The sequence below is a fragment of the Mustelus asterias genome, chromosome 17 (assembly GCF_964213995.1).
Source record: "Mustelus asterias chromosome 17, sMusAst1.hap1.1, whole genome shotgun sequence".
Lineage (NCBI taxonomy): Eukaryota > Metazoa > Chordata > Chondrichthyes > Carcharhiniformes > Triakidae > Mustelus > Mustelus asterias.
Window position 1 is genome coordinate 34,066,260 of NC_135817.1, and position 24,378 is coordinate 34,090,637.

The following is a 24,378-nucleotide window of genomic DNA, read 5'->3' on the forward strand; positions in this document are numbered from 1 at the left end:
CCTCCAAAAGTCTGGAGATGTACCCCGACGACCGCGTGGAGACAGTGTGGCAGGGGCAGCCGCAGACTCCACTTTATTCAGCGGGACCGAAAAACTGCACGATTGCGTTTCCAGCCTCGGACCTGACGACGGCAGCAGCTCCAGGTGGCCCGCGGTGTTACTTCTGTGGGGGGGGGTTGAAACACTCTCGGCAGTGATGTCCAGCTAAAGCGGTGTTGTGCTCCGCCTGCGGCAAGAAGGGGCATTATTCCAAAGTATGCCGGACCAAACCTCCATCCAAAAACAGCAGTGCGGCGTGTGACTCCCCGGAGCCGGCCTCCTTGTCTTCTGCGTCTTCAAGGTCTTCTACCACGTGCGATTCCAGGACGTCGCCATTCCGAACGACGGAGTCGCAAGACATGTGCGACCTGCAGGGACCGCAGGTTTTGGCGCCATCGTCCATGTGCGAACATGGGGGCAGCCATTTTGGTCGGCACCGACCGCGAATGACCAGCAGGGGTCGTCATCAACCATCTCAGCTGCCTGCAGTTGCACCCACGAACCAACGGTGGTGTCGATCATCCTGGACCAGGCCAAGCCTCACAGGCTCGACAAGTCCATGATGGACGTACAGGTAAACAGACGCCAGATTTATTGTTTGTTTGACAGCGGGAGCACGGAGAGCTTCATTCACCCTGACACCGTGAAGCGGTGTGGTCTCCAGATTCGGACTGTCAAGCAGACAATTTCGATGGCGTCCAGGTCCCGGTCTGTCACCGTGCTAGGGAGCTGCGTGGTCAATCTGACGGTGCAGGGCACGGTTTACGAGAACTTCAGGCTCCTTGTGTTACCGCACCTTTGCGCGCTGATACTCCTAGGACTAGATTTTATGGTCCACCTGAAGAGTGTAACCCTGCAGTACGATGGGCCACTCCCTCCGCTTTCAGTGGGAGACCCGCAGCCTCAAAATTGCCCAACGCGCTCCACATGTAGTCTCTCAACGCTCAGGATTACCACACCCTCCCTATTCCAGAATCTCGTGCCAGGCTGCAAGCCCATCACAACAAAGAGCAGGCGTTACAGCGCTGAGGATCGGATCTTCATTCGATCTGAAGTTCAGCGGCTCCTCAAGGAAGGGATCATCCAACCTAGCGCTAGTCCTTGGAGAGCGCAAGTCGTGGTGGTTAAGAATGGGAACAAACCCTGGATGGTCATAGACTATAGTCAGACCATTAACAGATACACGCAGCTGGATGCGTATCCCCTCCCGCGCATATCTGACATCGTCAACCAGATTGCGCAGTACCGGGTGTTCTCCACCATCGACTTAAAATCTGCTTACCACCAGCTCGCCATTCGCCCAGAGGACCGACAATACACGGCCTTTGAGGCGGATGGTCGCCTGTACCATTTTTTAAGGGTTCCTTTTGGTGTCACGAATGGGGTCTTGGTCTTCCAGCGTACTATGGACCGAATGGTGGACCAGAACGGGCTGCGGGCTACCTTCCCGTACCTGGATAACGTCACCATCTGCGGCCATGACCAGCAGGACCATGATGCCAACCTTCTTAGATTCTTACGCACTGCATCTCGCCTAAATCTGACCTACAACAGGGAGAAGTGTGTATTTCGCACGCGTCGCCTAGCTATCCTCGGATACGTGGTGGAAAACGGGGTCCTTGGCCCTGATGCAGACCGTATGCGTCCCCTCCTCGAACTCCCCCTGCCCACTTGCATCAAAGCACTGAGAAGATGTTTAGGCTTCTTCTCATACTATGCACAGTGGGTTCCCAATTACGCGAACAAAGCCCGTCCGCTCATCAAGTCTACCTCCTTTCCCCTAACAACAGAGGCTCGCTTAGCCGTTGCAAGAATAAAAGCCGACATCGCGAAAGCCATGATGCACGCTATCGATGAGTCCATCCCCTTCCAGGTGGAGAGTGATGCATCTGATTTCGCCCTGGCCGCCACACTTAACCAGGCGGGCAGGCCCGTCGCCTTTTTCTCTCGCACCCTCCAAGGCCCTGAAATTCGACATTCGGCGGTGGAAAAGGAGGTCCAGGCCATTGTGGAGGCCGTTCGGCATTGGCGCCATTACTTGGCGGGAAAACGGTTCACTCTGCTCACGGACCAGCGGTCCGTGGCGTTCATGTTCAACAACACGTTACGGGGTAAGATCAAGAATGATAAAATTTTGAGGTGGAGAATCGAACTTTCCACCTATAATTATGATATCATGTACCGTCCAGGGAAGCTCAACGAGCCCTCGGACGCCCTGTCGCGTGGAACATGCGCGAGTGTGCAGGAGAATCGATTACAGGCTCTCCACAATGACCTCTGCCATCCGGGGGTCACTCGGCTCTTCCACTTCATAAAGGCCCGGAATCTACCCTACTCGGTGGAGGATGTCAGGTCCATAACCAGAAGCTGCCGGGTATGCGCGGAATGCAAACCGCACTTCTACCGACCTGACAGGGCACACCTCATTAAGGCCACTCGTCCCTTCGAAAGACTGAGTGTGGACTTTAAGGGCCCCCTTCCCTCGACAGATTGGAACGTGTACTTCCTCAATGTGATTGATGAGTACTCACGATTCCCTTTTGTCATTCCCTGTTCTGATATGACCGCTGCCACGGTTATCAAGGCATTACGTGATCTTTTCACCCTGTTCGGTTACCCCTGTTATATCCACGGCGATAGGGGCTCGTCGTTCATGAGCGACGACTTGAGGCAATACCTGCTCTCATATGGGATTGCCTCTAGTAGAACCACGACCCAAGGGGTAACGGACAGGTTGAACGAGAGAATGCTACAGTCTGGAAGGCTGTTTTACTGGCGTTGAGGTCTAAAGGTCTTCCAGTCTCCCGTTGGCAAGAGGTAGTCCCTGATGCTCTCCACTCCATACGCTCACTCCTGTGGACGGCAACCAACGCTACTCCTCATGAGAGAATGTTTTCATTCCCGAGGAAGTCTTCCTCTGGGACCTCATTACCGTCTTGGTTGACGTACTCAGGACCTGTCCTCCTGCGGCGGCATGTTAGGACCCGCAAGTCCGACCCTTTGGTTGAACAGGTCCATCTCCTCCACGCCAACCCTCAGTATGCCTACGTGGCATATCCTGACGGGCGAGAGGACACGGTCTCGATTCAAGATCTGGCGCCAGCAGGGGGCTTGGAAACCCCTGTCGCTCCCACACCCCCAGTTAGGGACCCCCCAACCATTATCTCCCCTCCTGACACGGCGCAGGCAGTATCGGGACCACCATTTAACCCTCTTACTCCCGTGTACAGCTTGCCTGAGTCCAGTAGATGGTCGCCACTTCAAGGCGTGCCCGAGTTCGGCGGATTGTCACCACCTCGTGGTCTACCGGCCCGTGAGGAACTGGAGGAGTCGCTGGACACCGCCTTGGAGAGAACGTCACCGCGATTGCCTGAACCGGTGTCATCGCCGGTGTTGAGGAGGTCACACCGATGGTGCGGTCCCCCAGACCGTTTGAACTTATAGACAGATGAACAATTGTTCTGTGTTTTGTACCCCGCCGGCCTTTGTTTTCAAAGGAGGGGTGAATGTGGTGAACCATTGTTGGTTACCACCAGGAATGCTGAGCCATGGTCTGGCCAGTACTATGAGTCATTAGATATGTTACTGTTGGGGTTAGGGTTGGGCTGTTCTACCTGTTAATATAGTCCTATGGCACACCCCAGTTGGCTCCGCCTCCTGGGAGAGGTATAAAGGTCACAGCTCTGCCTGGTGACCCTTTAGTCTGGGATTGTAGATTGTATATAGTAGCTCTGTTATTGTTGGCAATAAAAGCCTTTATTTCCCAGGTACATCCTGCCTCCCGTGTGATTTATCGCGCATCAATCAAGAAGTTGTTATCAGAGTTGCCCTACTACTACTACAGATGTTTTATGACATTGATATCTTGCTGAGAGACATGGGGTTCAGCACATGCAATTTCATAAAGTTGACATACTTCCCCATGAGATGCTCACTTTCAGTTCATTGGAAAATGTTAAGGCTGTCTATTCTACCACAGGATAAATATTTGTTATTCCAAGCAACCTCCCTAACATTGACAGATCTTGAATCTTATTCTTTCAGATTTTAATTATTGTTGGCAATTTTTAAAAATCTTTTTTCTTTTTCTCAATCCCATCTTTCCTTCCCTATTTCACTTCCTGTGTATGATTTGACATTGAATTAACCTGTTTAACTTAAAGTTCCTGGTTCAGAGTCTGAGAGTGAAATATTGGGTAAGGCTCACAACTAGGCATGATTAACCCAGGCACGGCCATTGTGATGCAGACACATAAAGAATTCATGCTGCCTGCTTGTTAGAATTATATTGACATTTAGCTCAGTGTTAAACTCAAAGCTGCTTATTGGTTACATTACCAAGAAATGGTCCATGTTTATTCGAGCTTTGCAACACTTAAAGTTGGCCTGTGCTTCTGAGAGGAAGCCTGCAGCTCTTAAAGGGAAGGTTCATTCTGCCTGCAGCAAGTGTTGGGAGTGGCTGAGGAGGAATCTCTGAGCAGAAAAAAGAATGAATATAATGAAACAGGAGACAAAGAGTGTTCCAAGGTTCTTTGATGCTGCAGTGACGACCTTGATGCAGGAGGTGGGCAGTAGCAAGAGGTCCTCTGTCCACAGAACATTAGGAAGCACCCCTGACTCCAAAAACTATGGACCAGAGAGCTACCATGGAAAATGCCAGCAATATTAGTTCCAGGGACCCGGATATAGTGCAGGAAGAAACTTAATGACCTCACATGAATGCTTAAGGTGAATGAATGCATTATCAAATGCCATATAAATGCCATACAACTGAACCTCTAACCTCATGCACTGCTCATGTAAGTGGCATGTTCAGTCCAAACTGAAAGTTTTGCTTCTCTCTTTTGATTCAAGTGACAGGCTGTTGATTCAGGTTTGTTCATCATAACCAACATTGGTTTTTAATACCCAAGGGCAATAGTTATCACTCAACTGTGGCTGTGGACGCTTTGTTAATCCTTATCTGCCATTGTGAAAATTAAAGATTGTGTTGCTCCATTGGACGCCATCAAGAAATAAAACATGATTTGTGATTGGATAAAAGCAAATAAATTACTGTGGATGCCGGAATCTGAAACCAAAAGAGAAAATGCTGGAAAATCTCACCAGGTCTGGCAGCTTTTGACAAAGGGTCGCCTGGACTTGAAACATCATGATTTGTGATTGATTATATCTATGGAGTAATGTTGCTGTGTTTTGTTTACACAAGAGTAGTGACTGCACTTTGAAGTAATTCATTATCTGTGCAGGGCTTTGAGGTCCTTTTGAGAGACTTTATGGTGCCTTGCAAGACATTTATTTCACACTTTAAAAAATCAACGTGCCTTCTACTTTTATTGTCAAAATAATTATTTCATTTGAATTCCTCTTGAAAGATCCCAGTAACTGGAAAAGTTTAATTTACCAAATGTCAAATATCTCAGGTTAATAATAATCAAAATAACCTGGTACATTTAAAGTCTTTGCAATAGTAAGAAATGAAAACCATAGGCCAAATTTTCCTTTTTGAGACAGGAATCACAAAACCTGGTTGCAAGCCTCTTATCTGGTTTATTATTTAATTCAAACCTATAAGGTAGTGTTACCTCATCAGTATTTTTAGGTATTCATTTTCTCCATCGATACACAACATTTGTTAGTGGGTGGGAGATGTCAGCGCTGATGAGTAGAAGATTCCATTTTGAAACCAAGTATCAGCATTCAGCACTCAACGAAAGCATGAGTTAATTATGAAATGGTGCTCCTTGTGCACAGCCTTAATATTGTGACTTAGGGTATATTTATGATACAACTATTGTTGGTGTGAAGTAACTTTACTTCACGCTGATGCTACTGGTGTAATGCAAATAAACCTTAATCGGGATAGAAGTCTGACCTGAGAGAAAAGCAGCATGAGAATCCCTGCAGGGTCTAATCGCCTGATTTACACTGTACAAGTTTACGGTTATTGGAAAGTCAAACTGCTTTGTGCCGATAGCAAACTTGTAGGATAGTGTTTTCTGTTCCTGTGCTCTCCAGTCCATGACTTGCATTCAACTTGCTAAATTCATCGGCTGGCAAATACAGAAACACATCCCTGGCTGTGCAGTGAATGTACCCCCAATGTTACCCTCAAAGGATTTACTAAATTGCTGTTAAATTGTACTGTGGATCTGTACTCATTGGGAAGTAATTTGAGAATATGCAGAATCCTTCCATGTAGAACCACAACAATTAACAGAGAGCAGATTTTGATCTCCACAGTCCATGCCAGATTCAAGGGCAACAACAACTTGCATTTATTTAGTCACTTTGAAGTAAGAAATATTGTACAGTCCTCCATAAATAATGGACTTAAAATAATGGACATACATTTGGAAGGGAGCAATTTGGAGGAGTGACTCAGCTTTGTCAAAAAGCAGCACTGAGAGGTCTTGCAGACTTTATGGTGAGGATGTTAACTCTGTCGATGTGCAATTAATTTTTGTGTTGTTGAAATGGATCTTGGGAGAGAACTTCCCTTGGATGAAAATGATAAGATGCAGAAAACATATTCATAGGATGCATGGAGAGGTGAAAAATGGATCAAAGCTCACTTTGCTCACTTCCAGTATTTATAAATATGCAAACAAAATGCATCCTTATGTACTTCACTTCTTTCCCTCTATTTAATGCAAAGATATATTGGATATTGCTACAATTTTACCCATGCCAAATTCATTTCCAATGTAGTCCCATAGTAAAAACTTTTTTCCATGTGTCTTACGTGAAGTCGTTGGATTTTGCAGGAAGAGAATTGTCATTATGATCCCCAAACAATAACAAAAGTATTGAAGCTCAATGTAATCAAATTGAAGGTAATTTTTTTCAGCTGCCTTGACGTCACGAACTTGGTCATAGGTCTTTGTTCAGTGTTTGCTTTCAACTGCACATTATCTTTGAGTCGTTGGGGTTTTGTTTGAAGCTACCTCAGTGTTTTTGGAAGGTGTCAGCTATTCCAAATCCTATAGGTTGACATGTGTATGGAAGGCCCACCAGATGCTATGAATCAATGGCTCATAATTTGCGGTCAGCAGTGAAGTGACTGTGCTGGCGGCTGAGCTCAAAAAGCTGCGCTGAGAGATCTTGCAGACTTTATGGTGAGAGTGTTAACCCTGTTGATGTGCAATTAATTTTTATGCTGCTCCCAGCATCATAAAACTATCCAAACGTTCACTCAAATTAAAGAATTTTCACAGGCACCAAACGGGGAATGAAAGGTACTAAAATTGTACAACTTTTTAAAAAAGTTCCAAAAAGTTAAAGATTGTAAAATACACTGAAACATCATGAATAACGTATAGAGGTTTAAATTACTAAAAATCTAATGATGAATCATAATAGGGGTGCACAGAATAGCCCAGAATGGAACAGTGAACGACAATTTCAGGATTTATGCATTAATCTGCTTCTATGCTAAATCCTGAAGTTAGAATCAGATTCCGAGAGATAATGGAATTTGCTATTAAAAAATGCACGCACCCCAGGCCATTAGACCAGGATAAGATGGAAGGAGGAGAGGCAAGGCTCAGCATTCAACAACATTGGTGTATACATAGTAAGCATTTTGATTTAATTTATTATTGTCAAATGTATTGGTATACAGCAAAAGGTATTGTTTCTTGCGCCCTATACAGACGAAGCATACTGTTCATAGAGTACATCGAGGAGAAGAAAGGGCGAGGGAGCAGAATGTCGTGTTACAGTCATAGGTAGGGTGTAGAGAAAGATCAATTTAATATAAGGTAGATCCATTAAAAAGTCTGATGGCAGCAGGGAGGAAGCTGTTCTTGTATCGGTAAGTGGATAATTTCATATTTTTGTATCTTTTTCCCATTATGCTGGTTATGGACATTATACTGGCTTTGTATCCCAAGAGACTGGATGGGCTTTGACTAAATGAGTGAGATCTTATTGGATGTAGTAGTTAGGAAATAAGGCTAGGAAATAAGAATGGCAAATTTAATATCAAAGAGTGTTTGCATTTAATCTTTTAGCCGGGAAATTATGAAGACATCTTTATTATCAGCATTCTACTGGACCTCAGTATTACTAAAGATTGGATATAATTGAACATCATAAAAATATCATAGTTGATGTGCCATGTAGGAATGGATAATGGGGAACTGGATGAGATGTCAATCATCATCTACAATAACCATCAGTGTTCGCCATAGTTTGATAAACAAATGGCAATGTATTTACAAATGTTGAATTCTATTTCCATCACTAATCCACATTCAAACCTAAAATCAATGAGGATTTTTTAATGTATTTTTGTTCTTTATGCTATTTATGTCTGCCAAATACTTGAATGGATTACATGGGTGTAATGAGAGAATAATGATGTATGATGCAGTGGTGCAAAGTACGGATTAATGTTGGGGCAATCCTGACATCAGGAAATGCAAAATACAAAGTCAGCAAGATGTATTTTGCTGTATATATTAGTGTGATATAACTCCTTCCTGTCAGAGTGAGAAAGCACTGTAGTAAATCCTTTCAACAGTTGCCTAAAGAACCACTGCAACATAAATATATATTTTTTTGCTTTGTGATTTGTCCTTGGCGTTTAGCAAAGGCCCATGATGGTTGTTTGCCTGACTTTATATTAAAAAAAGTAAATTTTCCACGAGTGCAACTAGTAGGACTGACTATGAACATATAATTGCAGGCAATCGTAATTCCCAATTACCATTCATGCCAGTAATCTTCATTATTGTACCCATGACAGGTTAGAGGAAGAGAAGAATATTTCAGAATTACAGGAAGACTTGAATGAATATCTCTGCTGGTTAGAAGAAGCAGAAAGCATTGTGAGAATAGAACCTGATCCTGGAAATGAGCAGCAGCTAAGAGATTCGCTGGAGAGAGTCAAGGTAAAAGGCCAGTATTGCTGAAATGGTGTGATATCTCCTGTCGTGTCAAAATAATTCTCGTTAAATCAGTGTACTTTAAATATGCAAATGCATTCTTAGAAAATCAATTGAAAAGCACTCCTCACATTATAAAAGCATAAACACATCTTTAAAATTATGGATCATTAAAATTAAAGTTATAAAATTACTAAAATTTCCTTCAGTGGTCCAGTGGGTTATAGACTGGTGATAGTCAGAAATGTGATATTGAACAGCACCATCCAAGAAGGACCGAAATTTAATTGTTGCCCCATTCTGCTATTGGATCTGAGCATGGATGGCAGCAAGGCAAATATATGATTTGATTTATTATTGTCACATGTATTAGTATACAGTGAAAAGTATTATTTCTTGGGCGCTATACAGGCAAAGCAACCGTACATACGGAAGGAAAGAGGTGCAGAATATAGTGTTACAGTCATAGCTAGGGTGTAGAAAAGATCAACTTAATATCAGGTAGGTCCATTCAAAAGTCTGATGGCAACAGGAAAGAAGTTGCTCTTGAGTTGGTTGGTACGTGTCCTCAAACGTTTGCATCTTTTTCCCGACGGAAGAAGGTAGAAGAGAGTATGTCCAGGGTGCGTGGGGTCCTTAATTATGTTCGCTTATTTTACGAGGCAGTGGGAAGTGTAGACGGAGTCAATGGGTGGGAGGCTGGTTTGAGTAATGGATTGGGCTTCATTCATGATCCTTTTTAATTTCTTGCGGTGTTGGACAGAGCAGGAGCCAAGCTGTGATACAACCAGAAAGAATGCTTTCTATGTGTGCATCTGTAAAATTTGGTGAGAGTTGTAGCGGACATGCCAAATTTCCTTATCTGAGAAAGTAGAGGCATTGGTGTGCTTTCTTAAATATAGTGTCCACATGGAGGGACCAGGATAGGTTTTTGGTGATCTGGTCACCTAAAAACTTGAAGCTCTCGACCATTTCTTGTTTGGCCCCATTGATGTAGACAGGGGCATGTCGTCCATTACGCTTCCTGAAGTCGATGACTATCTCTTTCGTTTTGTTGATATTGAGGGAGAGATTATTGTTGTCGCACCAAATATGCCCTGGTTGTTTAAAGGCAATTGAGGATCCTGTTTCTGATCACAATTAATTAATCCTCAGTTAGAATGTAAGCATCAGAGGACATGATTTGGCTCTGCTATGGTGACATAAACTGCTTCCTATACTCGATCTTTGTGGGTTCAGACAGAAGCCTAGCCAGTTGGGAAAGGTATTCGAAAACCACTGATATCTGTAATTCCATAAATAGCATGAGGAGAGATAATGTGAGGTAATTGGATGAGGAATATAAAACACTGGCAAAGGCCTTTGTCAGTGTGAAATATTATGTTAATATTATAAATTTTTGAATACTTTTGAATTTAAAAAAACTGTGACTAATTTGCAAATTTTCTTTTTATAATTTAGTGTTTGATGTCATGAATTTATTTGACACTGCTCATTCTGTTGAAATATGAAGAGAAACAATTTTGTAAATATTTCTATGTAAATCCAACTGAAACCAAAAGCTGGAAAATACACAAAATACACCAAGGGCTGAATCTTTGCTCCAGAGTCGGTAAAATTCCTAACTCTGCAAACCTGGCTCAGCAGAAATTGCCCCAAATCTTTGGATTTTCATGTACTATAGGAACCATGCCTGCCAAACCGAGAAACAGTTTGGAGGCAACCACAAGAGCTGGTTAAAAAGCTTGCCTCGGTGCTCTGGGACTTTGTCTCGGTCGCAGTGAAAAGAACAAAACAAAAATAAGTTTCTAGCCGTCATTCCTCACATGCTCTCACTCCCCACACGCTCCTCATGCACCCCCTCCACCCCCCGACAACCTCCATCCACCTGTTACAGTCCAGCGAACCCTCTATCAGTTTAGGCCTCCACATGCCCATGGTCCAAGTGCTCAATCCAGCCCATGGCCCCCACTCATCCCCATAGCCCCTTTATAGCTCCTATGCCAACTTAGTTTCAATTCATGCTAATCCATGTTCCCCCCAGCCACCATCCTTTGTCATTACACTCTCCATATCAACTCACTCAGTACCAAACACAGAGCTCAGGAACCATAGTGAGATTAAATAAAATATTGTTCCATGGGGGTGATCTTACCAATATTTCTAAGTGCCGAATGAGAGTGAAAATGGGAAAGAATCTCAAATGGGCATTGCCACTTAGAGAAAGAAATGAGGCAAAGTGTGATTCACATCAGTAGGGGGAGTGCACGACCCTATTCACGCCAGGAAGCCAGCTGATGACAGCTAGAGATATGCCATTGCGCATGTGCAGGATCTCCCAGTGCACTATGTACAATGGTACATTGGAGGATTGTCACTATCCCCCCCCCTCCCCACCCTGATCAACCGGCATGGTGAGCCGGTATGATTGCCCCCTATGTGTCGTTTCCAGATTTCACATATAATCTTATTAATAACATTTAAATCCATTCAAGTACATAATCCCTTACAAAAATATACATTTGTATGCATAGCCCCACATCAACAATAGCTAATCTCTTTATAACCATTTGGAGCTGTCGATGTCAACAATGAACTGCCAGGCCCACCATGTGATAGTGATATGTTGTGGAAGCAGTCAAGCAGCATTAATCATTATGTCAACAAACAATAAACTAGCAAGCACTGATTTTATTTTCAACTGGAGGCTGGATGGTTTGTTTCCAAAAATTTCAAAGGCCTGGGGATTTAAATGACTTGACAGTTTGATAGTTCCACAGAGCTTGTCCACTTTCTACGCACCTCCATGTCTACTCTTAACAATTCTAAGGGGGTACCCAACCTCTCCAAAAGCGATACCCGGCCTCTCCAAAAGGGGCACTTCACCTCTCCAAAAGGAGAGGCCTACCTCTCAGGGTATTTTACCTCTTCAAGTAACTAGAAGCTTTGGACTTTTTTCTCAAATATCTATGAGTCATGTTATGGAAATCCCAATGATGAAACATGGATCTGTTTGAAGGCAACAATGAACTGCCAGGCCCACCATGTGATAGTGATATGTTGTGGAAGCAGTCAAGCAGCATTAATCATTATGTCACAGAACATACAAAGTAAAACCTGCTCCCTTTCCTTCCCACCCACAATTCAGGTGAAAATGTTGGGTGCAGCATTCTGGTATGGCAGTTTAGAATTGGGGCTCCAGCACCAGTTTGACTAAGGCATGTAACCCTTCCGTCTCAGTGAAAATTCAGGCTGAAGAGCTCTTTCTGTTGTGATTTTCCAGTCTCTTTGAAGTGATTTTCTTTATTATAAAATAAAGGAAACTTGTAGAATGATGATATTATTTATCACAGAATCATTATGGTGTAAAAGGAGGCCACTTGGCCCATTGTGTCTGTACCGGTTCTCCAAATGACCATTATGAATTAGTGCCATTCCCCTCCTTTTCTCTGTACCTCTGCACATTGTTTCTATTCAAATAATCTTCTAATTTCCTCGTGAATCCCTCGATTGAACCTGCTTCCACCACACTCCCAAACAGTGCATTCCAGACCAAACCACTCATTGTGTGGAAATGTTTCACATTTGCTTCTTTTGCAAACCACTTGAAATCTGTACCTTTTCATTGACTGGGAACAGTTTCTCCCTATCTACTCTGTCCAGGCCCCTCATGGTTTTGAATATCTCTATCAAATCTCCTCTCAGCCTTCTTCTCTCCAATCTGTCTCAACCCTGGAGCCATTCTTGTAAACCTCATCTGCACCCTCTCCAATGTGTTCACATCCTTCATATAAAGTGGCGCTCAGAACTGTTCACAAGACACAGTGCAGCCCCATTGTAACGCGAAGGTTGGGGTCCATAAAATGTTATCGCGAATGTTATCGGGGTCGCACTAAATCGGGGTCGCGCAAAATCACTAAACCGGAAAGAGCAAAAAAAAGGGTCCAATGATTCATTGTGTCATATCCGATTTCGCGCTAAATTGGGGTGCGTAAAATCAGGGTTTCACTGTACATCAACTTCCATCATTTTGCATGTCCCTGCATCGCCCGCCAGTTGCAGAATACCTCCAGTGGACACTTGGTGCTCCTTCTTCAGGGCTACCCATGTGGACTTAGCCATGGTTTCAAACATTCTCACATTTTCAAAGGTAAACCATTTACTTAGAGAATTACAGTCACCTTAAAATGGCAGTAATATATTTTTTAATGCTTAATTAAATGCAAACCATTTAGCTAAGATATCACATCACTGAGCTGATGGTAAGATGGCCAGTCTGAAATAATAAATACATCAAGATTCTAAAATCTCATATCCAAGATATTTCCGCTGCTGTGCCTGCTGTACAAGTTGAAAAAAAATAGATTTGTAATGATCTCTTCACAAAGAATCGTTTATATTTTGGATGTGGCACAAAGTATTACACATCAAAATGTAACCGCTTCAGTTTGTCATAAATGTGCTTTTGATTTTATTATTACATTTTTGTAGTGTTTGGCATTTCTTCTGTTTCATGAACTCCTCATGTTATCTTGATTCAATTCAATCAAGGTATTTACTATGGTTATGAGAGCACAATGAAATATAGAACAAGGGAAATCCTGAAGTCAATGAAGTAAAAACTTGAAGACACAATCTAGCATGATAATTAAGGTTATGTACGAACACCTAAACATAAAGTTAGGAGCAGTCCTTCATGCCTGCTCTGCCATTCTGGCTGATCTGTCTGTAATCTTCCGTCAAATCCTGAATAACCTTTCATTCCCTCATTTATCAAGAATCCATCTACTTCTGTCTTGAAACATTTCAAAAACTTTGTTTCCACTGCCTTTTGAGGAAGGGAGTTCCAAAGACACTACCCTCAAAGAGAAAACATTTATTCTCATCTCTATCTTAGAATCCCTCACAAGAAGAAACATCCTCTCCACATTCACTCTGTTAAGACCCTTCAAGGTCTTATGGGTTTCAGTTAAGTTGCCTCTTATTCTTCTAAACTCCAGTGAATACAAGCCTAACCTGGCTAACCTTTCCTCATAAGACAACTGGCCATTTCCTGGTATTCATCTAGTAAACCTTCTCTGAACTGCTTCTGATGCATTTACATCCTTACTTAAATATGGAGACCAATACAGAGTACTACAGATGTGGTCTTACCAGTGTCCTGTACAACTGAAGCATTACCTCTCTAGTCGTACATTCAATTCCCTGCACATTAAACAATTACATTTTATTAGCTGGCCTAATTACTTGCTGTGCCTGCATACTAAACGTTTGTGATTCTTGCAATAAGAGAACCAGGATACCCAGATCTGTCTGAATCTCAGAGAACTGCAATCTCTCACTATTTAGATAATATGCTATTTTTATTCGTCCTGTCAAAATGGACAATTTCACATTTTCCACCTTATGCTTCATATGCCAGATCTTCGCCCCCTTGCTTAGCCTAAGTCCTCTTGTATCCTTCTTATTTCCTCTTGGGGGAAGCCACAAGGCTCAAGCCCTCAGCCTTGATCCTTGTGGCACACCACTCATACATCTCACCAACCAGAAAAATACCAATTTATGGCTACTCTCTGTTTCCTGTTAGTTAGCAGATCTTCCATCCATGTCAACATGTTACATAGAACATAGAACATAGAAAGCCACAGCACAAACAGGCCCTTCGGCCCACAAGTTGCGCCGATCACATCCCCACCTCTAGGCCTATCTATAGCCCTCAATCCCATTAAATCCCATGTACTCATCCAGAAGTCTCTTAAAAGACCCCAACGAGTTTGCCTCCACCACCACCGACGTCAGCCGATTCCACTCACCCACCACCCTCTGAGTGAAAAACTTACCCCTGACATCTCCTCTGTACCTACCCCCCAGCACCTTAAACCTGTGTCCTCTCGTAGCAACCATTTCAGCCCTTGGAAATAGCCTCTGAGAGTCTACCCTATCCAGACCTCTCAACATCTTGTAAACCTCTATCAGGTCACCTCTCATCCTTCGTCTCTCCAGGGAGAAGAGACCAAGCTCCCTCAACCTATCCTCATAAGGCATGCCCCCCAATCCAGGCAACATCCCTGTAAATCTCCTCTGCACCCTTTCAATGGCTTCAACATCTTTCCTGTAATGAGGTGACCAGAACTGCGCGCAGTACTCCAAGTGGGGTCTAACCAGGGTCCTATAACCAGGGTCCTACCTATCATATATTATGAGCTTTTGTTTTCTGCAATAACCTTTGATGTGGAACCTTGTCAAATGGATTCTGGAAATCTCAGTCTAGTACATCTACCAGTTCCTTTTTTTCTGAAGCACATGCCATTCTTTCAAAGAACTTCAATAAATTGATTAAACATGATTTTCCTTTCATAAAACCATGTTGACTCTTCCTGATTGCCTTGATTTTTTTTTAAGTGCCTTGCCGTAGCAACTTTAATAATAGCTCCTAATATTTTCACTATGACGATGTTAAGATAACTGGTCTGCAGTTTCCTGCTTTCTGTCTCCCTCCCTTTTTGAATAAAGGAGTTATATTTGCTATTTTCCAATCTAATGGCACCTTCCCCAAATCCAATGAATTTTGGAAAATTAAAACCAATGCATCAACTATTGCTACTTCTGTTAAGACCTTTGGATGAAGTCCATCAGGACCCAGGGATTTGTCAGCCTGCAACTCCAACAATATGCTCAGTACCACTTCCCTGATGATTGTAATTTTCTGAATTCCTCCTTTCCTTCCAGTTCCTGATTTACAGCCATTTCTGGGATGTTACTTGTATCCTCTGTAGTGAAGACTGATGAAAAATAACTGTTCAATTCATCTGTCATCCATCCTGGTCGTTTTTGCTCTAATGATGGCTTAAGTATAGTTTCACTGGTGTCTTAAACTGGTATTTCCCCAAAAATGGACTGGAACAGAATTTCTTCCTATTGTTGCAGTCCCATTGTAACCACAACCTGTTTTCATGGTCATTCACATAAAGTGGAGGAGCAATAGATCGTGTTGGTTGGAGAGAGGAGATAAAAATATATACTGTCAGTTTTAACAAAAGGAAATCAGTGTTAGTCCTTTCTGTCCCACTTCCCTCTGAACAAGGTTTTAAGACCAGCTGAAAATTAATGGGTTCGTGGAAGAAAATCCAGCCCACAATGCTCTTTAACTTCAATTTTACCTTTTGTTGAACACGAGTGTTGTCATTTTAAAAACATATATAATGTGGCATAATTTAATTTGGGGCTTGAATAAACTACATATAGAAAATACATCTATTCCAATTTTTTTCAGTTCCAAGTGGCTGAATTTCCCCCACGGAAAGCAAAATTGAAACGTATAAATGAGAGTGGAGGAGTGGCACTCAAAAGCACATATCTGGTCCCAGAACAACGCTTTAAACTGGAAACTGGGCTCTTCCAAGCCAATAATCGTTGGACCAAGGTATGAATAACTATAAAAGTCTCAGCTTTCAGGGAATAGGAAACTTTAATAAAATGGTGGGGATAATAATGTTTAAGTTAATCAATGTAGGAGGAGTGAATAGAATTTAAAAAGTCAATATTTTCTGTACATAGTTTGTTTTCTAGACATCTGTTTGTTTAATCTATAGCTTTGCTAGAAGCTGTTGTTATGAATTAGTGTTCCTCACTGGCTTAATTTCAGAACATAAAGCTAATGCTGTTTAAAATTCTGCGAAAACCACAAGTATTAAGTCTTAGCTTATTGATTGAGTTCAACCAGAAGCTTTTGTTTAAAGATTTTTGAAAACTTTTGTCTTAACCCTTTCAATTATATACTACAAATGGCATGTTACATGAGTATTATATATCAGTTATATTATTGTTTTAGCTGTGTATCTCAAACCTGTAATGAAAATAACTCAGACATTTTTCTCACCAAAACAAAGGTTTGCTCAACTCATTTGCAAGAGGACAATATACCTCATCTTTTTTCGAATGAAGACAGAATTCCCCATATAATTCCATTTCATTTGTTACTTGTGCTTTTGTTTCGTGCTTTCTCTCTGCAGGAGTGGTGACTTCATTCTTCCTTCAGTCATGGAGACAATTTAAGGCAACAATTTTCTTCTCTGATTTATTAATTGTCTAATTTAGCAGTCAGAATAGTGGAAGACAAACTAGGTTGTATGGAAATGATTGTAATAAGATATCAGCTTTTGTCTTTCTGGGCGGTTTTGATTGATCAGTTGAAGGGGCACATCTGTTGGTTTATTTGGTGGGTGGGGCCTGAGCAATGCAGTGGTACATGGGCAATGTGGAGGACTGGAGTACTTTATGCACATGCAATGACAAATATTTGGTGGCAGTGGCAAGAATGGTGGCAAGGTTTTGGCTTAGTGGAGAACATAAATAGCAGAAGGTAAGGAGAGCCCAATGACAAAGCTCTCCTGGCTGGAGAGATTGCTTCTTTGAAGTTAGAGATGGGTTTGATGGGATAGATGGGAATGGCAAGATTGGGCTGGAGATTATATGGGGGGAATGGGATGGGGATGTCATGTGAGGAAATTCATGGAGGGCAGGGATTAAATGGGAGGAATAAGATGGAAGGGGTGGATAAGAAAATGGAATTGGCTAAATATGGCAAAATCAGAGCAGAATTTTTTGACAACATTTTATTTGAAAGCTATTCTTGTGCTAAAAATAAAAATTTGCACTTGAAAAAAAGCTTCTGGAAAATCTATCAGTTCAATTAAAAAGTACATCAATGATGATTCTTAAGATGGTTGGTCTTCTGACTTTATGGTAATCGTAGAGGGATATACCTGCCCATCCAATTACTGCTAGTGCTAGAATACATTTCTGCTGTTGCAAATGACCTACAGTACCTCATGGATGCCCAGATTTGAGCAGTTTTATCTGTTCTGAGCGTATCGCATTTAGCACAGTGGAAATGCCTCCCAACATAAGGGAGTGTGAAGAATGATTTTGTCTCCACGAGGCTATGCAGTTGGTCACTCCTACCAATATTGTCATAGATAGATGCATCTATGACAGGTAGATTGGTGAGGATGAGGTAAAGTAGGTTTTTTCCCTCATGTTAGTTCTCCCACCACCTACCACAGGCTCTGGCAGATATGTCCTTCAGGACTTTGCCAGCTCAGTCAAAGGTTTATGTTAAACTAGTATGGCGGGGGGAGGGGATCAAAATATTAGGTCTACAAGTGTAGAGGCTGGGGACGAGCTTGGGGCTGGGACAAGGCTGACAAAGAAGAAGAGCACTCTGGGGGAGGATGACCTCACTGGGCCTGGAGGTCTGGAGTGCTTATACTTCAATGCAAGGAGCGTAGCAGGTAAGACAGATGAACTTAGGGCCTTAATGCTCACGAGGAATTTGGATGTGGTTGCGGTGACAGAGACTTGGTTGAAAGAGGGACAGGACAGGCAGCTGAATATTCCGGGGTACAAGTGTTTTAGGCGAGACAGAGGAGGGACCAAAAGAGGTGGGGGAGTAGCAGTATTAGTTGGAGAGCATATTACAGCGGTGCAGAGGGAGGACAATTCAGAGGGGTCGTGTAACGAGTCACTCTGGGTGGAGCTTAGAAACAGGAAGGGCGCAATCACTATGTTGGGGGTGTACTACAGGCACCCCAACAGCCCAAGGGAAGTGGAAGAACGGATATGTCAGGAGATACTGGATAGATGCAGGAAAAATAGGGTTGTTGTAGTGGGAGACTTCAATTTCCCTGGTATAGACTGGAAATCGCTGAGAGCAGGGACTCTGAATGGGGAGGAATTTGTAAAATGCGTACAGGAGGGTTCTTTGGAACAATATGTAGATAGCCTGACTAGAGAGGGGGCTATACTGGACCTCGTACTGGGGAATGAGCCCGGTCAGGTCTTCAAAGTTTCGGCAGGGGAACATGTGGCAAATCGTGACCACAATTCTGTTAGCTTTAGGATAGTGATGGAAAAGGATGAGTGGTGTCCCAAGGGTAAGGTGTTGGATTGGGGGAAGGCTAACTTTAGTGGGATTAGGCAGAAATTGGCAGCTCTTGATTGGGAGAGGCTGTTTGAGGGTAAATCCACATCTGGCATGTGGGAGTCTTTTAAGGAACAGTTGTTAGGGCTGCAGGGCAGGCATGTGTCTGTTAAAAAGAAGGATAGGAAGGGTAGGATTCGAGAACCGTGGATAACCAGGGAAATTGAGGGACTGGTCAAAAAGAAAAGAGAGGCGTATGGTAGGCCCAGGCAGCTAAAAACGGAGGGAGCTCTGGAGGAGTACAAAGAAAGTAGGAAGGAACTCAAACGGGGAATTAGAAGAGCAAAGAGGGGTCACGAAATGTTCTTGGCAGACAGGATTAAGGAGAATCCCAAGGCATTTTATTCATACGTTAGGAACAAAAGGGTTGTCAGGGAAAAAATCGGACCTCTCAGGGACAAAAGTGGGGAATTATGCTTGGAGCCCAAAGAAGTAGGGGAGATCCTAAATGAATACTTTGCGTCGGTATTCACAAAGGAGAGGGATGTGTTGACTGGGAGTGTCTCGGAGGGGAGTGTTGAACCGTTGGAGAAAATCTCCATTACAAAGGAGGAAGTGTTAGGTTTGTTAGTGAATTTAAAGACTGACAAATCCCCAGGGCCTGATGAAATCTATCCAAGGCTGCTCAGGGAGACGAGAGATGAAATCGCTGGGCCTCTGACGCAAATCTTTGTCTCGTCACTGGACGCAGATGACGTCCCAGAGGATTGGAGGATAGCTAATGTGGTCCCGTTATTGAAGAAGGGTAGGAAGGATAACCCGGGTAATTATAGGCCGGTGAGCTTGACGTCCGTGGTGGGGAAGTTGTTGGAGAAGATTCTTAGAGATAGGATGTATGCGCATTTAGAAAGGAATAAACTCATTAACGATAGTCAGCATGGTTTGTGAGAGGGAGGTCATGCCTCACTAACCTGGTGGAGTTTTTTGAAGAAGTGACCAAAATGGTTGACGAGGGAAGGGCCGTGGATGTCGTCTATATGGACTTTAGTAAAGCGTTTGACAAAGTCCCTCATGGTAGGCTGGTGAAAAAGGTTGGATCTCATGGGATAAAGGGGGAGGTGGCTAAATGGGTGGAGAACTGGCTTGGTCACAGAAGACAGAGGGTGGTAGTGGAAGGGTCTTTTTCCGGCTGGAGGCCTGTGACTAGTGGTGTTCCGCAGGGCTCTGTATTGGGACCTCTGCTGTTTGTGATTTATATAAATGATCTGGAAGAAGGTGTAACTGGGGTGATCAGTAAGTTTGCGGACGACACAAAATTGGCGGGACTTGCAGATAGTGAGGAGCATTGTCAGAAGCTACAGAAGGATATAGATAGGCTGGAAATTTGGGCAAAGAAATGGCAGATGGAGTTCAATCCTGATAAATGCGAAGTGATGCATTTTGGTAGAAATAATGTAGGGAGGAGCTATATGATAAATGGCAGAACCATAAAGGGTGTAGATACGCAGAGGGACCTGGGTGTGCAAGTCCACAGATCCTTGAAAGTGACGTCACAGGTGGAGAAGGTTGTGAAGAAGGCATATGGCATGCTTGCCTTTATAGGACAGGGCATAGAGTATAAAAGTTGGGGTCTGATGTTGCAGATGTATAGAACGTTGGTTCGGCCGCATCTGGAATACTGCGTCCAGTTCTGGTCGCCACACTACCAGAAGGACGTGGAGGCTTTGGAGAGAGTGCAGAAGAGGTTTACCAGGATGTTACCTGGTATGGAGGGGCTTAGTTATGAGGAGAGATTGGGTAAACTTGGGTTGTTCTCCCTGGAAAGACGGAGGATGAGGGGAGACTTAATAGAGGTGTATAAAATTATGAAAGGTATAGATAGGGTGAACGGTGGGAAGCTTTTCCCCAGGTCGGTGGTGACGTTCACGAGGGGTCATATGTTCAAGGTGAAGGGGGGGAGGTTTAACACAGATATCAGACGGACATATTTTACACAGAGGGTGGTGGGGGCCTGGAATGCGCTGCCAGGCAAGGTGGTGGAGGCGGACACACTGGGAACGTTTAAGACTTATCTAGACAGCCATATGAACGGAGTGGGAATGGAGGGATACAAAAGAATGGTCTAGTTTGGACCAGGGAGCGGCGCGGGCTTGGAGGGCCAAAGGGCCTGTTCCTGTGCTGTATTGTTGTTTGTTCTTTGTTTGTTATCATACTGATATAAAGTCATAAGCGATTGTGGAAACATACTGTTGGTTCATTTATTTACACTAGGCACATTGGAATATTTGTACATAGGTATAAAGCTTGGAGACATCAGCAGAGCTATGTGTGTTCTGCTCAAAGGCAAAAGGGAAACAAAGAATCGACTTCGCTTCAAGTGATGCCATGCTACTATCCCTTAAAGGCAAATTACAACACCCCCTTTCTTTTTAAAGATAATTTCCCCTTCCAAAGAAGAAAAACTATTTACAATAGATTTTCATGTTTAGTTGCCACTGCAGAAGTTTACGGAACTGATGAATCTATGAGTCTCTAAAGCATAAAGATAATCTGCTGGTTACAATCACACATTGTAATAGTAACCTGGAGGTTTCTTTAATTGCTCACATGATCTGCAGGATTGTCATTGTTGTATGTTATTCCTGGTTGCATTTGGGATCTTGTCCTCAATGCAGTATGACTATAGGGTAGTTGAGGAGCTGGAATGGATCTGATTTGTCCTCGATTACACCACACTGTTGTGCCTTTGTGGATAATTAATTCCTAGGACCTTGGATCCGAATAAATCCTTCTCAGCTTGGCTGGTTACCACATACCTTCTGTGGAATCCTGGATGCAAATCTTTTGTCCTAACTGTAAACTTGGCAACTCTGCACCTACATTTTTATCATGCACATTGGTCAAATACTCATGCAAGTTTAAATGCTGCTCTTTGGTTTTTGAGCGAGTTAATGGGTAAGAACAGGTAAATTGGTATCCACTGGTTAGCCAAACATAAGCTCTGCTGATGATGGAATAGTTGCACTTAAAGGTGTCATTCCCAGATGTAACATTGCAATGTGTAGATTTTGTTAGTCTATCCATATTTGAAAATTAGGGGTTTCATCAAATGAATCATTCATTCAGCTAGGCCTTAGATCTAGGGTAACCAGGAGAAGTAGTAGTGTAATTGATTTATAAATAGGTAGAAAGCTTGAACAGAAGAGCTGTGTGTGTATGTTCCACTCAAAGATACAAGTGAAACTAAGGTTGGATCACATGACACACTTCTTCAAATGATGCTGTCCCTTAAAGGCATGTTACAGCAAGTAGAGAGAAATCCATCGTTTGTGATCCCCTCTTATTGTGAATTTGTTTACCCACGCAAAAGTGTGTGTACACACAATCACAGTTCAGTGCCCAAATCTTCACCCGTGATTTAACATTTAAAACTTCTCACCTAAATATGTGTTGGTCCTGAAATAAATACAAAACTTAATTTTGGAGCCATAAAAAATGATGTTTCCTTGTTGTCTTTCTCATATTGGAAGTACACACTATGCATGTGTCTTGTATGTGGGACAGACCTCCCAATTTTGGCACAAGTTTCCAGATGTTAGTGATGTGGAGATGGAAGGTTAACTAGGCTGGATGCACCTTTGTTGTACTTGGTAACTCGGTTGATGCCAGCTTGTCCAGTTGCATTCTTAATGCTTTTCTTGGCTTGCTCAGCCATTTCAGAGAGAAATTGTGAGTTGACCACAGCACTGTGGTTCCGCAGTGACACGTAGGCCAGATTTGCCAAGGATAGCAGATTTCCTTCCTTGACGGGCATGACTGAAATAGATGCGTTTTTACAACAATCTGGTATTCATTGTCACCATGAGACTAGTTTTTTTACTGCAGATTTAATAAATTAACTTCAATTAAATTTCCCCCAGCTGCAGTGAGATTTGAACACATGTCACTAGATAATTAGTCCAAGTTTCTGGATTACTAACATAGCTGCCATGCTACCATTTATCTGTCCTCTGTAGACCTGGAAAAACTCGTCAGGCCTTGCTCAATGCAAGCGCCAATTAGACTTTTTACTAATTTCAGATTGGAGTCCTTAAACAAGCAATAGACTCCTCACTGACATTCATGCAGCCTAAAGCCACGGATGCATGAATATTGTCTGAGTCAAAATCACAACAGATTTATTTACGAGTATCATTGGACAGTCGGATATCACCCAAAATTGGATCATTTTTTCCCCCATTTCACTGCCAAAAAACAGGTGCAATGAAGTACAAAATCACCACAATAAAAAGAACATAGAGTCAAATTACATTGAGTCCTTCTGAGATAACCTTGAACTATTCAAGGTGGATCTTAAGCCTATTGCTTGTATATCAAGTGCCTGCCCCATTTCACTATTTGTACCTGATTTTGAATAATCTGAAAATTGTAGTTTAATGTATTCACATGGTTTGTTAGTAATTTCTGCTGAACAAGGTTCAAGGTTATCTCAGAAGGACTCAATGTAATTTGACTCAGTGTTCTTTTTATTGTGGTGATTTTGCACTTCATTGCACCTGATTTTTGGCAGTGAAATGGGGGCAAAATGATCCAATTTTGGGTGATATCCGACTGTCCAATGGTACTCGTAAATAAATCTGTTGTGATTTTGACTCAGACAATATTCACGCATCCGTGGCTTTAGGCTGCATGAATGTCAGTGAATAGTCTATTGCTTGTTTAAGGACTCCGATCTGAAATTAGTAAAAAAATCTAATTGGAGCTTGCATCAAGAGGCCTGACGAGTTTTTCCAGGTCTACAGAGGACAGATAAATGGTCCCTTGTGGGAGGGAAGTATGCATGTTAACATTCTTGCCAGTAAGAATGTCTAAGGAGGATGGCTAGAGATTGCTTTTGAACTCTAACATGAGGAAATGGGGAATTGTGTGCGCCAATATTTCCACTGCTTGTTCCCTCGGTCTTGTTTGAGAAAACAGTTCTGTAATCTGTTTCTTACATTTTATTGTGCAGTAAATGGATTGATGGATTAAGTTCAGCATCAGTGAACCAAGGCTTTGCAGGTTTCCTGGAAGAATTTAACAAACTTTAAAGTTATTCCAGGGCTGTTGTCAGTCAGAGATGAGCCGGATTATTAGAGAGCAAGTAGCGTGCCAGGATTCCCATCTGCCTCATTCATCCAGCAGTGCCTTTCAGACTCCTGCACTGCGTGTGGTGAGCATTTTTGCAGAATGCTGATGGTGGCCTCACCTAGTGCTGTTTATAAATATAGATATTCAATAACGGAGTTAAATATATAAAACAAAGCAAGCCAATTCACTGTGATTCTAAATATGCATTGAATGGTGTCACAGTCAATTTTGGTATGTTTGCAACTGAGGGGCTAAAAGTGCAGGTTAAATGGAATCAAGGTTTTTTTAACATTGGCCACAATGTGGCCTTTTAGCAGGTGCATGGTTTGACTGATCATGTGGTGTGTGTGATAAATGGATATACAAGATCTACAACAAACCAAAGTTACAGCAAGG

At 42.8% G+C, this 24,378-nt stretch overlaps 1 protein-coding gene across 13 annotated transcripts in view; it reads left to right on the forward strand.

Moving 5' to 3' along the window:
* The window catches only part of LOC144506416 (dystrophin-like), a 1,861,003-nt gene that overhangs the window by 1,335,530 nt on the left and 501,095 nt on the right, over window positions 1–24,378 (forward strand). For all 13 annotated transcript variants that reach the window (XM_078232507.1, XM_078232503.1, XM_078232508.1 and 10 more), the window contains 2 exons: window positions 8,792–8,936; window positions 16,204–16,353. In XM_078232507.1, the coding sequence (XP_078088633.1) occupies window positions 8,792–8,936; window positions 16,204–16,353 (295 nt within the window). The remainder of the gene's footprint in view (window positions 1–8,791; window positions 8,937–16,203; window positions 16,354–24,378) is intronic.